This window comes from Anser brachyrhynchus, assembly GCF_964034855.1.
Source record: "Anser brachyrhynchus genome assembly, contig: SCAFFOLD_86, whole genome shotgun sequence".
Taxonomy (NCBI): domain Eukaryota; kingdom Metazoa; phylum Chordata; class Aves; order Anseriformes; family Anatidae; genus Anser; species Anser brachyrhynchus.
In genome coordinates, this window is record NW_027664065.1 from 629,641 (window position 1) to 641,844 (window position 12,204).

General features: G+C 59.2%; 2 protein-coding genes across 2 annotated transcripts; both read left to right on the plus strand.

Moving 5' to 3' along the window:
* The first annotated feature begins 4,734 nt into the window (after positions 1 to 4,734).
* Positions 4,735 to 9,905, plus strand: LOC308186391 (ceramide synthase-like). Its single transcript, XM_080608536.1, has 4 exons — positions 4,735 to 4,994; positions 6,472 to 6,567; positions 8,426 to 9,281; positions 9,448 to 9,905. Exons 1-3 carry the CDS (start codon positions 4,839 to 4,841, stop codon positions 8,690 to 8,692), a joined length of 519 nt encoding a protein of 172 aa, XP_080464662.1. The 5' UTR covers positions 4,735 to 4,838; the 3' UTR covers positions 8,693 to 9,281; positions 9,448 to 9,905.
* Positions 9,906 to 10,003: 98 nt separating this feature from the next.
* LOC308186390 (kinesin-like protein KIF22) lies at positions 10,004 to 11,746 on the plus strand (the record flags this gene model as incomplete). The annotated part of the gene is made up of 4 exons (XM_080608535.1): positions 10,004 to 10,622; positions 11,064 to 11,196; positions 11,268 to 11,395; positions 11,489 to 11,746. Coding segments are annotated over exons 1-4 (604 nt in total), but the record flags the coding sequence as incomplete, so codon positions are not given.
* Between the last annotated feature and the right edge of the window lie 458 nt (positions 11,747 to 12,204).

Sequence of the window (12,204 nt, forward strand, 5' to 3'; positions counted from 1 at the left end):
GGCATACCCTCGACCCCAAGTTATTAGGGCTGGGGTCCCTCCCAAAGACCCTCCCAAAGACCTGTATTTAAATTTTTTACTATTACTAAGGCCTGCTCTGACTGTGGCACCCGTGACAGTGTGGAATTCATACTTTTGTAATGTTTTATTGTGGGCGGTACCTCTTTGTGAGGAAAGGGTAATGATAGGTGATTTATTACGTAAAGTGCCTTTCCCAACCTGTTCTGTGGTGTTTCCTGGGTGTCTCCCCCTTTTTGTTTATTTAGCAGTGTTTTCAAGGTGCGATGTGTGCGCTCAACAGTGGCTTGACCCGTGGGGGAATGAGGAATGCCTGTGGTGTGTCAGATAACCCAAGTCTGAAAAAAGGTTTGAAGGGAGTGACTAGTATAGGCGGGGCCACTGTCGGTTTTTATTTCCTTTGGGATGCCTAGCGCTGCGAAAGCAACACGGACGTGAGCCTGGACGTGGCGACTAGTTTCACCCACCGCAACTGTCACTCAAATAGCATGAGAGAAAGTATCTACCAATACATGAACATTTTTCAAGCGACCAAATTCTGGAATATGCGTCACGTCAGTCTGCCATAACTGTAAGGACCGTAGACTTCTATGGTTTACCGTTAAAGATGGGGTCAAAACATGTTGTTGACAGTCAGGACATGTTTGGGCAATCAATTTGGCGTCAGCGATCGATATAGTGAAATGTTTCGCCAAGACTTTGGCGGATTGATGGAAAAAGGCATGGGATAACCATGCTTGCTCCAGCACCTTAGGCACCAGGGCAGTCAGGGTCATATTAGTTAGCTGGTCAGCATGTGCGTTACCCTCTGCAAAAATACCGGGTAACATGGTGTGGCTCCACATATGAATAATACAATATGGGTGCACTCGCTGCTCTACCAAAAATAACAGTTCTTTAAATTTTAGAAACAAGTTTTCCTTTGGGATATGTCTCAAATTGGCCCTCTCAATGCGCTGAGCGACACTTACAGCATATTGCGAGTCCGATACAATATTCAAAGGTACTAGGTTTTTCTTTTTTTTTCCTTCTTTTTCTTTTTTTTTCTCTTTTTTTCTCTCTTCTTTTTTTATTTATTTAGCACATTTTTATTGAGAGTGCAGCACAGATACTTTCCCTGAAACAATTACTTCAAAACATTTATGAATATAAATTGTCAAAAATATGCTAACAAATTTACTTAAATACATACATTAAAAAAAAAACAACTGAAAAACAAATATTTAACAGCCTAAGACACATTCACAATGTAATTTCTCCATCATTTATGGTTTTTATCTCTAACACAAGAGGACACAAGTCTGAAAATCTGCATATATTAAGGTATCACAAAGCATAGAAAATATATGAAAATATCTACTAGCATTTGGCACAATGCAAATATTCTACCCCAAGAGAGAGAAACAGTGTAATATTTTGAGCTACACAGATTGTTATTCACGCAAATTGTGATGTTACAACAGCAACTCTTGTCTTAGTTGGAAAAACCCAAAGGTGGTGAGCAGGGGACACGGTGGTTTGTGAGAAAGCACGTTCAGGTGCTTAGCCGTCTAATTTAGCTGGATGAGGAACAATGTGATGTTTTCCTGTTGTTAAACGTTGCCATCTGTATCGCTGGCACAAAAATTATTTGTACTGGAGCAAACAATTTGTGAATAGCATATGCCAACAGGGATGTGCCTGTACCAGCAGCCCTTTTAGATTGCAGCGATGACTCACTGAAACCAAGTTTGAAGAGAACCGCAGTCATATCCACGCCACTTGACGCAGCCAGGTAGAAGATTCCTAGAGATACTAGTGAAATTCCAACGTGGAATGAAACCCCTACAGCACCATATTCTTTGAAAACTTTTTTCAGCTGCTGGGATTTACTGAGTTTGCGTTCACTGCTGAGATCTGTGGCTGCCTTTTCAGGGGATCCACCCACACCCTCGGCCGAGCTGCCGCCGGCGGCCCGCAGCACCAGCAGAGGGGCCGGCAGGCTGAGGGGGAGCCGGCCCGGGGGTGGGGGGAATGGCGGGGGGCAGCAGCGGCGGCGGCGGAGGGCGGCAGTGAGCGGGGTCCCGCGGGGCGGAGGGCCCGGGCGCAGCAGCGGGCGGAACATGGCAGCGCCCGGTGCGCGCGGGCGTGCGCTCAAACCTGAGAAACGCAGCAGCCGGCGGCGGGGCGGGTGTGCGGGTGCTCGGAGGTGACAGCAGGGGTGCAGGTGGCGCTGGACCCTGCGTTAGCGTTGCATTTCAACTCTATCCTTTGGAAACCATATCTCAGAAACCATTAACAATTACACCTATTGCCTTTTCGCGCTCCGCTTCCCGTTTCCCCGCCGCCGTTGTAAAGGTTTTCCCTCTGCATTATGCTTCGAATGGCACTGGCTAGCCCAGTGCCATCCCTTGCCACACCGTGGGCAAGCAGCGGGAGGAGCAGGGTTACCACGTCCCCCCTCCCGCTCCTCGCTGTGGACATTCAGCAGCAAAATGTCCCGTGGCTTGGCAGCGGGAACACCGTTTACCTCCGATTTGAAGCACAGCACCAAAAGCTCCGGCCAAAGCGGCACTGTGATGTTCTATGGATCCAACTCAACTGCGTGCCTCTATCATTTGTACTAATGTAGTATTAGCAGGCAGGGCTTGGAGTATTTTCTTACAGTCTGTGTTTGCATTGTCCACTGCCAGTTTTAGCATAAGGGCCTCTTTGGCCTCGTGGTTGTCAATTTGTTTGCCCAAAGCGTCTCGCAATCTATCAATGAATTGCATATAAGGGTCGGTAACTTGTTGCCTAATGCTGGTAAATGATGGCTGGACTTTTCCAACTTCAGGCAACTTCAGCATAGCCTGGAGGGCCAGAGACGCGGACTGCCACAGGACGGCATCGTTGAGCCTAGCCTGCAATCTCGGATCAAATAACGGCTCGGTCCCCATCAACTGTGGGATCCCAGCTCCCCGGAGGGAGTCGCCAGGCTGCCGTTCTATGTTACCTAGGGCGGCTAATTCGCACCCTTCTTTCCATTTTTGCTCCCAGAGTATTTTTTGTGTTGGCGTTAAAATTAGCGCAGCTATCTGACGGCAATCGTACGGCACCAACAATTGACCAGTCATAACATTTTCTAACAATGACTGAGTAAATGGTGCGTGTAATCCATATGTAGTCACAGCCTTTCTTAATTCTTTAATTAGGTCCCATTGGAAGGCATGATATTCATTTGGACCATTAGGTCGCACCTGCACCGGGAAAGGCATTCCTACCGCGTCCCCGTCCTTTAGCGCTTCCCGGCGCACTAGCTCCCATCGTTCCCGCGGGTCGAAAGCTCAGGCCTGCAGGGAGGCATTATCGGGGGTAGGCAAGGTGGGAGCCAAGGGGGTCAGCGGGGAGGGGCTCTGCGGCGGCGGTCCGTGGCTCTCTTCCTTGTCATCCCCCAGGTCTATCAAATCGCACCGCTCTGGTGACCTTGCAGGCTCTGATCTCGGTTCGGCTGCTGTTATTGCCTGGGCAGCGGCGTTCTGTACTTCCTTTTCTGCCTGCCACAATCCTAAAGTCTCAGTCACCAGCCGCCACGTAGCCGTTACCTCAGCAGCATTAGTATCCCCACTGGACGCTGCTTCCCATATTTTTTCCTCTGCTTGGTCCCAAGTTTTTACATCAAATACTGTGGAAGCCATTGAGGGGAGCCCTTGTTTTTGCAAAAATTTCAATAATAGCTTTATTTTAAACGGATCATTTTTTACTCCCCTGTCTATTAGGAGTTGCATTAGCAGTTTCACTATAGCCTCTTCCTCTGCCGAAAGATCCTCTGCCATGATCAATGCCCAGCCCCTCACCTGTCCTTCAGGTGATGTCCCGGGGTTGAAGCTGCAGTCCAGCTGCGAGCTTGACTCATTCGGCTGGGTTCCCTTCGGACGCTCGTGCAGCGCTGCTCCTCCCTGATCACGTCGGAGTCACCATTTGAAGGGATGCAAGACCCAGACTCCTGATGGCTCTTGAACTGGAGACGTTTATTGCCCTTTTTCACTACTGCATGTACTTTCCCCGTAGCCCCACGCGCTGTCCACGCGCCCGAATCTGTCATACAATTGGTTAGAGACCCTCAGACACGCACCTCAAGCCAGCCAGCAATTGGCCACTGCCCAAAGCTCATCTTTAACACTGTAGCCAATTTACTTTATCTCCACCTTGCTCAAGTTTTTGTTTCTACCGCTTGTTTCCTCATTATCTCTAATTCAGGGATGTGTGAAGCAGCGCAAAGCCACCTGCGAATTCCTTTCCCACACCTGGGTGTCTCGGTGCCCCAAATTGGGGTGTCCCAAAGCCACCTGGGACACTTGGGTCACCCAAATCGGGGTGTCCCCAAATATCTGGGTGTTTGGGTGCCCCATATCGGGGTGTCCCCAATTTCCTCGGTGTCTGGGTGCCCAAATTGGGGTGTCTCAAAGCCACCTGGGACACTTGGGTCACCCAAATCGGGGTGTCCCCAAATCCCTGGGTGTCTGGGTGCCCCAAATTGGGGTGTCCCCAAGTCCCTGGGTGTCTGGGTGCCCAAACTGGGGTGTCCCAAAGCCACCTGGGACACTTGGGTCACCCAAATCGGGGTGTCCCCAAATCTCTGGGTGTCTAGGTCCCCCAAATTGGGGTCTCCCCAAATCCCTGGCTGTCCGTGCCCCCAAATCGTGCCGCCCCCAAGCCCCTCCCCCCACGTGTCCCCCCGAGACCCTCTCCCTGTGCCCTCCGAGGACACCGGTGTCCTCGCCGCGCCCCCCTGCAGGCACTGGATGGCGGGGGTGTACCCCCAGTTCGCCGTCCCCTACTTTGTGTAGGATGTCTATGCCATGTTCCTGTGCCACTGGCACCGTGGGCGCGTCAAGGGACACGAAGCCGGGCCACCGCCATCCCTGCGGGCAGCCGCTGGCGCCTACCTGCGCAAGGACCTCCTGATGGTGCTCCACCACGCCGCCATGGTGCTCGTCTGCTTCCCTGTGGCCACCGTGAGTGGGGGCAGGGACCGGGGGGGACACCTTGGGGACACGGGAATGGTGTGGGGACACGGGAACGGTGTGGGGACACGGGAACGGCGTGGGGACACGGGAACGGCGTGGGGATGTGGAGGTGGAGGGATGGTGGCTGGGTGTGGACGTGGTTGTGGAGGTCCACCACACCTTCGTGGGCTTCTTCGTGGTCACGGGGACACTTGGGGACACCTGGGGACACCTGGGGACATGGGGTGGAAGGACGTCACCTGGGTATGGAGCTACTCGTGGAGGTCACCACGCTGTGGTCCTTGTTGGCTTCTCCGTGGCCACGGGGACAGACATGCTCATGGAGGTCCACCATGCCGCCATGGTGCTCGTCTGCTTCCCTGTGGCCACCGTGAGTGGGGGCAGGGACCGGGGGGGACACCTTGGGGACACGGGAATGGTGTGGGGACACGGGAACGGCGTGGGGACACGGGAACGGCGTGGGGATGTGGAGGTGGAGGGATGGTGGCTGGGTGTGGACGTGGTTGTGGAGGTCCACCACACCTTCGTGGGCTTCTTCGTGGTCACGGGGACACTTGGGGACACTTGGGGACACTTGGGGACATGGGGTGGAAGGACGTCACCTGGGTATGGAGCTACTCGTGGAGGTCACCACGCTGTGGTCCTTGTTGGCTTCTCCATGGCCATGAGGACAGACGTGCTCATGGAGGTCCACCACGGTGTCGTGGGCTTCTTCGTGGTCACGGGGACACTTGGGGACACCTGGGGACACCTGGGGACATGGGGTGGAAGGACGTCACCTGGGTATGGAGCTACTCGTGGAGGTGACCATGCTGTGGTCCTCGTTGGCTTCTCCGTGGCCACGGGGACAGACGTGCTCATGGAGGTCCACGACGCCTTCGTGGGCTTCTTCGTGGTCATGGGGACACTTGGGGACACTTGGGGACATGGGGTGGAAGAATGTCACTTGGGTATGGAGCTACTCGTGGAGGTCACCACGCTGTGGTCCTTGCTGGCTTCTCCGTGGCCACGGGGACAGACATGCTCATGGAGGTCCACCACGCTTTTGTGGGCTTCTCCGTGGCCGTGGGGACACTTGGGGACATTTGGGGACACGGGGTAGAAGAAGGTCACCTGGGGATGGAGCTACTCATGGAGGTCACCACACTGTGGTCCTTGTTGGCTTCTCCGTGGCCATGAGGACAGACGTGCTCATGGAGGTCCACCACGCTGTTGTGGGCTTCTCCGTGGTCATGGGGACACTTGGGGACATTTGGGGACATTTGAGGACACTTGGGGACACTTGTGGTGGAACACCTCCTTGGTACGGAGCTACTCATGGAGGTCCACCACGGAGTCATGGTGCTTGTTGGCTTCTCCATGTCCCTATGTCCCCATGTCCCCATGTCCCCGTGTCCCCACATGTCCCCAAGTGTCCCCAAATGTCCCCACGTGTCCCCAATTGTCCCTGTGTCCCCGCCCCCAGCTGTGGCGCCAGGGGAAGGGCGACTTCTTGCTGGGTTGCCTGCTGATGGCGGAGCTCAGCACCCCCTTCGTCTGCCTGGGCAAGGTCCTCATCCTGGTGAGCCCCGAAACGCGGCCCCGGGGGGGCAATGGGGTGGCCGGGGGGGCTCCAGCCCCGGGGTCCCCAACCCCTTGAGTCCCCAGAAGAACATGGGGTGGTGGTGGGTCCCCACCCCCACGTGTCCCTCAATATCTGGGTCCCTGGGAGAACATGGGGTGGTGGTGGGCCCCCAAACCCTCGTTTCCCTCAACATTTGGGTCCCCAACCCTTTGTGTCCCCAACCCCTTGGGTCCCCAGAAGAACGTGGGGTGGTGGTGGGTCCCCAAACTCTTGTGTCCCTCAACATTTGGGTCTCCAACCCCTGGGTCTCTGGGAGAACACGGGATGGTGGTGGGTCCCCAAATCCTCATGTTCCTCACCACGTGGGTCCCCAGGAGAACATGGGATGGAGGTGGGCCCCCAACCCCACGTGTCCCTCAACATTTGGGTCCCCAACTCCTTGGGTCCCCAACCCCTGGGTCCCCAGAAGAACATAGGGTGGTGGTGGGTCCCCAAACCCTCGTGTCCCTCAAGATCTGGGCCCCCACCCCTCATGTCCCTCAACATTCAGGCCCCCAACCCCTCGTGTCCCCAGCTCCTTGGGTCCCCAACCCCTGGGTCTCCAGCATAACAGGGGATGGTGGTGGGCCCCCAAGCCCTCATGTCTCCAACCCCTTGGGTCTCCAACCTGTTGGGTCTCCAAACTGTTGGGTCTCCAACCTGTTGGGTCCCCAGAAGAACGTGGGGTGGTGGTGGGCTCCCAACCCCTCATGTTCCTCAACATTTGGGTCCCCAACCCTTCATGTCCCCAACCCTTGGGTCCCCAAACCCTGGCCGAACATGGGGTGGTGGCGGGCCTCCATCCCACGTGTCCCTCAACGTTCGGGTCCCCAACCCTTGAGTCCCCGGGATGACTTGGGACGGTGGTGGGCCCCCACCCGACGTGTCCCTCAACATTCAGGCCCCCAACCCCTTGCATCACCAGTCCCTGGGTCCCCAGCATGACTTGGGGTGCTGGTGGGCCCCCAACCCCACGCGTCCCTCAATATTTGGGTCCCCAACCCCTTGGGTCCCCAACCCCTTGAGTCCCCAGCATGACTTGGGATGGTGGTGGGCCCCCAGCCCCACGCGTCCCTCAACATTTGGGTCCCCAACCCTTCATGTCCCCAACCCTCGGGTCCCCAACCCCTGGCTCCCCAAGATGACTTTGGTTGGTCCCCAACCCCTCGTGTCCCTCAACATCTGGGTCCCTGGGAGAACACAGGGTGGTGGTAGGCCCCCAACCCCACATGTCCCTCAACGTTTGGGTCCCCAACCCTTGGTGTCCCCAACCCCTGGAGTCCCCAGCAGAACATGGGGTGATGGTGGGTCCCCACCCCATGTGTCCCTCAACATTTGGGTCCGCAACCCTTTGTGTCCCCAACCCCTTGAGTCCCCAGGAGAACATGGGGTGGTGGTGGGCCCCCAACCCCTCGTGTCCCTCAACATTTGGGTCCCCAGCATGACTTGGGTTGGTGCTGGGCCCCCAACCCCACGCATCCCTCAACATTTGGGTCCCCAACCCTTTGTGTCCCCAACCCCTTGAGTCCCCAGAAGAATACGGGGTGGTGGTGGGTCCCCAACCCCTCGTGTCCCTCAACATCTGGGTCCCCAGGAGAACATGGGGTGGTGGTGGGCCCCCAACCCCACGCGTCCTTCAATATTTGGGTCCCCAACCCCTTGTGTCCCCAACCCTTCATGTCCCCAGCAGAACGTGGGGTGGTGGTGGGCCCCCAACCCCTCGTGTCCCTCGCCACGTGGGTCCCTGGGAGAACATGGGACGGTGGTGGGCCTCCATCCCACGTGTCCCTCACCCCTTCCCCCCACCCCCCCGCAGTACAAGCGGCAGCACACGGCGCTGCACAAGCTCAACGGGGTGGCCATGCTGGTGACCTTCCTGGGCTGCCGCGTGCTCCTCTTCCCCTACCTGTACTGGGCCTACGGGCGCCACCTCGGGGTGCCCCTGCTGCGGGTGCCGGGGGCGCTGCCCCCTGCCTACAACGCCGCCGCCGCCGCCCTCCTGGCCCCCCAGCTCTACTGGTTCGGCCTCATCTGCCGGGGGGCCTGGCGCCTCTTCCGGCCCCCGCCCCGGCACCCACCCTGAGCCCCGCCGCCACTGCGGGGTGGGCGTCCCGTGGGGTGGGGTGGGGGGGCACCCTGAGGTCCTTCGAGGGGGGTTTAGGGGGGGGGTTAGGGGGCGGCCTGGGGCGGTTGTGGGGGCGGGGGGACTTCTGGGGGCACACTGAGGTCCGTATGGAGGTCCCAAGGGGGCTCTAGGGTCCTTGTGGGGCACCCTGAGGTCCTTACGGGGGTCTTGGGGTCTTTAGGTGGCACCCTTAGGTCCTAATGGGGAGTCCTGGGGTCCTCATGGGGCACCCTGAGGTCCTTATGGGGGATCCCGAGGTCTTCAGGGGGCACCTTGAGGTCCATAATGGGGTCTCAAGGGGGTCCTGGGGTCCTTATGGAGCACCCTAAGGTCCATCTGGGGGTCCCAAGAGGGTCCTGGGGTCTTCAGGGAGCACCTTGAGGTCCAAAATGGGGTCCCAAGGGGATCCTGGGGTCCTTAGGTGGCACCCTAAGGTCCTTAAGGGGGTCTTGGGGTCTTCAGGGGGCACCCTAAGGTCCATATAGGGGGTCCTGACGTCTTCAGGGAGCACCTTGAGGTCCTTTTGGGGTCCCAAGGGGATCCTGGGGTATTCAGGGGGCACCTGGGTTCCTTATAGGGCACCCTGATATCCTTAGGGGGGGTCCTGGGGTGTTCAGGGAACACCCTGAGGTCCTTGTGGGGGTCCCAAGGGGGTCCTGGGGTCTCCAGCGGTCCTTATAGGGCACCCTGAGGTCCATGTGGGGAGTCCTGAGGTCTTTAGGGGGCACCCTAAGGTCCTTATGGGGTCCCAAGGAGTTCCTGGGGTCCCTATGAGGCACCCTGATGTCCCTATGGGGAGTCCTGGGGTCTTTCAGGGACACCCTGAGGTCCTTACGGGGGTCCCAAGGGTGTCCTGGGGTCTTCAGAGGGCACCCTGAGGTCCTTATGGGGGATCCTGAGGTCTTCAGGGGGCACCCTGAGGTCCTTATGGGGGTCCCAAGGGAGTTCTGGGGTCTTCAAGGGGTCCTTGGGGTCCTTGTGAGGGTCCCAAGGGAATCTGGGGACTTCAAGGAGCACCTTGAGGTCCTTTGGGGGGTCCCAAGGGGGTCCTGGGGTCCTTAGGGGCACCCTGAGGTCCCTCTGGGGGTCTCAGGGGAGTCACCCCCACCCATGGGTGCCCGCAGGGTGCCCCCGCGCTGTCCCGGCCGCTGCATTAAAGGACTTTGGGGACGGCCCGGCTCCTCCTTGGGGACATGGTTGGGGGGGGGGGGGATCGTGATGTCACCGCCCCGATGATGTCACCGCCCCGATGATGTCACCGCCCTGATGATGTCACCGCCCTGATGATGACATCAGCACCCCACTGCTGATGTCACACCCTTGAGGTCACTGCCCGCCGGGAGGTCGGGAACTGGGCCCCTTCCCAGTATGAACTGGGGCCATTCCCAGTACGAACTGGGACCCCCAGCCCCATCCCAGTACAAACTGGGCCCATTCCCAGTATGAACTGGGACCCCCAGCCCCATCCCAGTACAAACTGGGATCCCCAGCCCCATCCTAGCACAAACTGGGAACTGTCCCAGTAGAAACTGGGCCCACTCCCAGTACAAACTGGGACCCTCAGCCCAATCCCAATACAAACTGGGCGCAGTCCCAGTGCAAACTGGGCCCTTTCCCAGTACGAACTGGGCGCGTTTGGCTTCGCCCCGCCCCCGTTGCCAGGCAACCGCCGCCGCCACCGCTGTTCCCGCCTCTTTGCCCTCCGTTGCCAGGCAACCGCCGCCATTTTGTCCCCTCCCCTTCCCGCGTTGCCAAGCAACCGCCGCCATTTCGCCCTGCCCCGCCGGGCTGCCCGCACTGCGCATGCGCACCTCCTCGCCTCCCATTGGCTGCCGCCGCGCGGCTTCAAACGGTCGGGCGGGAGCGATGGCGGCGGCGGCTGCGGCCGGTACGGGGAGGCTGAGGGCGCCGGGGGGGGGGAATTTGGGGGGATCTGAGGGGAATTGGGGGGATCTGGGCGGCCGGAGGGGTTCAGGGAGGTTCTGGGGAGGGGGTGCGAGGCTTTAGGGGGTTCTGGCGGTGAGGGGATGAGGGGTTGTGAGGGGGAAAAGGGCTGAGGGGTCGTTCGGTGAGGGGAGAGGGGCTGTCAGGGGACCGGGGGCTGTTAGGGGGGCATTTTGTGAGGGGACAAGGGGCTGTCAGGGGACGAGGGGCTGTGGGGGGACATTTTGTGAGGGGATGAGGGGCTGTCAGGGGACGAGGGGCTGTCAGGGGAGCATTTTGTGAGGGGACAGGGGGGCTGTGGGGGGACACTTCCTGAGGTGACAGGGGGCTGTGAGGACTCGTCGTCCAGCCGGGACCACCTCAACGGGTGCTGGTGCCCCCCCAGCGCCCCCCCGCCGGGTGCAGGTCTGCGTCCGCCTGCGCCCCGGCCCCCCCGGCGAGGAGCCCTGCCTGCTCCCCCTCGACTCCCACACCCTGGAGCTGCGCGAGGAGCCCCCCAACGCCCCCTCCCGCTACCGGTGAGCCCCGGGGGAAGGCGGGCGGCACCCATGGGTGCCCCCCACCCCCTTCCTAACGCCTCCTTCCTCAGCTTCGATGCCATCTACGGTGCCGCCAGCTCCACCGCCGCCGTCTATGAGGGCTCCGTCCGCCCGCTGCTGTCCCACCTCCTGGCCGGCCGCGATGTCACCGTCCTCGCCTACGGGCCCAGCGGCTCCGGTGAGCGTTGTCACCCCCCCGCCAAGTGTCCCTGATGCCGCGGTGACCCTCCTGGGGGGGTGACACGGTGCTGGTGCCCACCCCCCCCCCCAGGGAAGACGCACACCATGCTGGGCAGCGAGGGGGAGCCCGGCTTGGTGCAGCGCGCCCTCGAAGACGTGCTGGAGGCCGTCGGGGACAGCCGCCGCGTCACCGTGGCCTGCATGGAGGTGTACTGCGAGGAGGTGCTTGGGCCCCGCTTCCCCCCCCCCCACCCCCCTGAATCACCCCATGTCACCTCCCTTTGTTCACGTCCCCCCCCCCCACACACACACCGGTGTCCCCACATTTATCAACCTGTCCCACCCCCAGGTCCCCCCCGGGACTTCAGATCTGCTCTCCCCCATAGACAGATCCCTCCCCAGACCCCCATATCACCCACTTATCCCCCCCCCCCAAATCCACGTACCCCTGAAAAAATTCCCATACTCCTCCTGAATCCCCATTTCCCCCCCGTATCCCCCCCCAAAAAACACATCCTCCTCAAAATCCCCATATCTACCCCCAATGCCCATATCCATCCCCATTTCTCCCCCCAAAATCCCCATATCCCCCTCAAAGCCCCCGTTACCCCCCCACAAATCACCATATGGCCCCCTATCTGCCCCCAAACCCCTCATACCCCCCCATTTCCCCCCCATAACCCACCCAAAATGCCCATATGCCCCCCCAATGCCCATTTCCCCCCCGTAACCCCCCATATCCCCCCCATATCTGCCCCCAAATCCCCGTTTCCCCCCAACATCCCCCCCCAAATCCTCCTATATCCC

What these genes read in the sequence shown, in the direction of transcription:
- LOC308186391 (XM_080608536.1), top strand. Translation starts at nt 4,839, where the DNA reads ATGTTCCTGTGCCACTGGCACCGTGGGCGCGTCAAGGGACACGAAGCC. An exon ending in TCTGCTTCCCTGTGGCCACC is followed by an intron (nt 4,995 to 6,471) that starts GTGAGTGGGGGC and finishes CCCCGCCCCCAG; the next exon opens with CTGTGGCGCCAGGGGAAGGG. An exon ending in TGGGCAAGGTCCTCATCCTG is followed by an intron (nt 6,568 to 8,425) that starts GTGAGCCCCGAA and finishes ACCCCCCCGCAG; the next exon opens with TACAAGCGGCAGCACACGGC.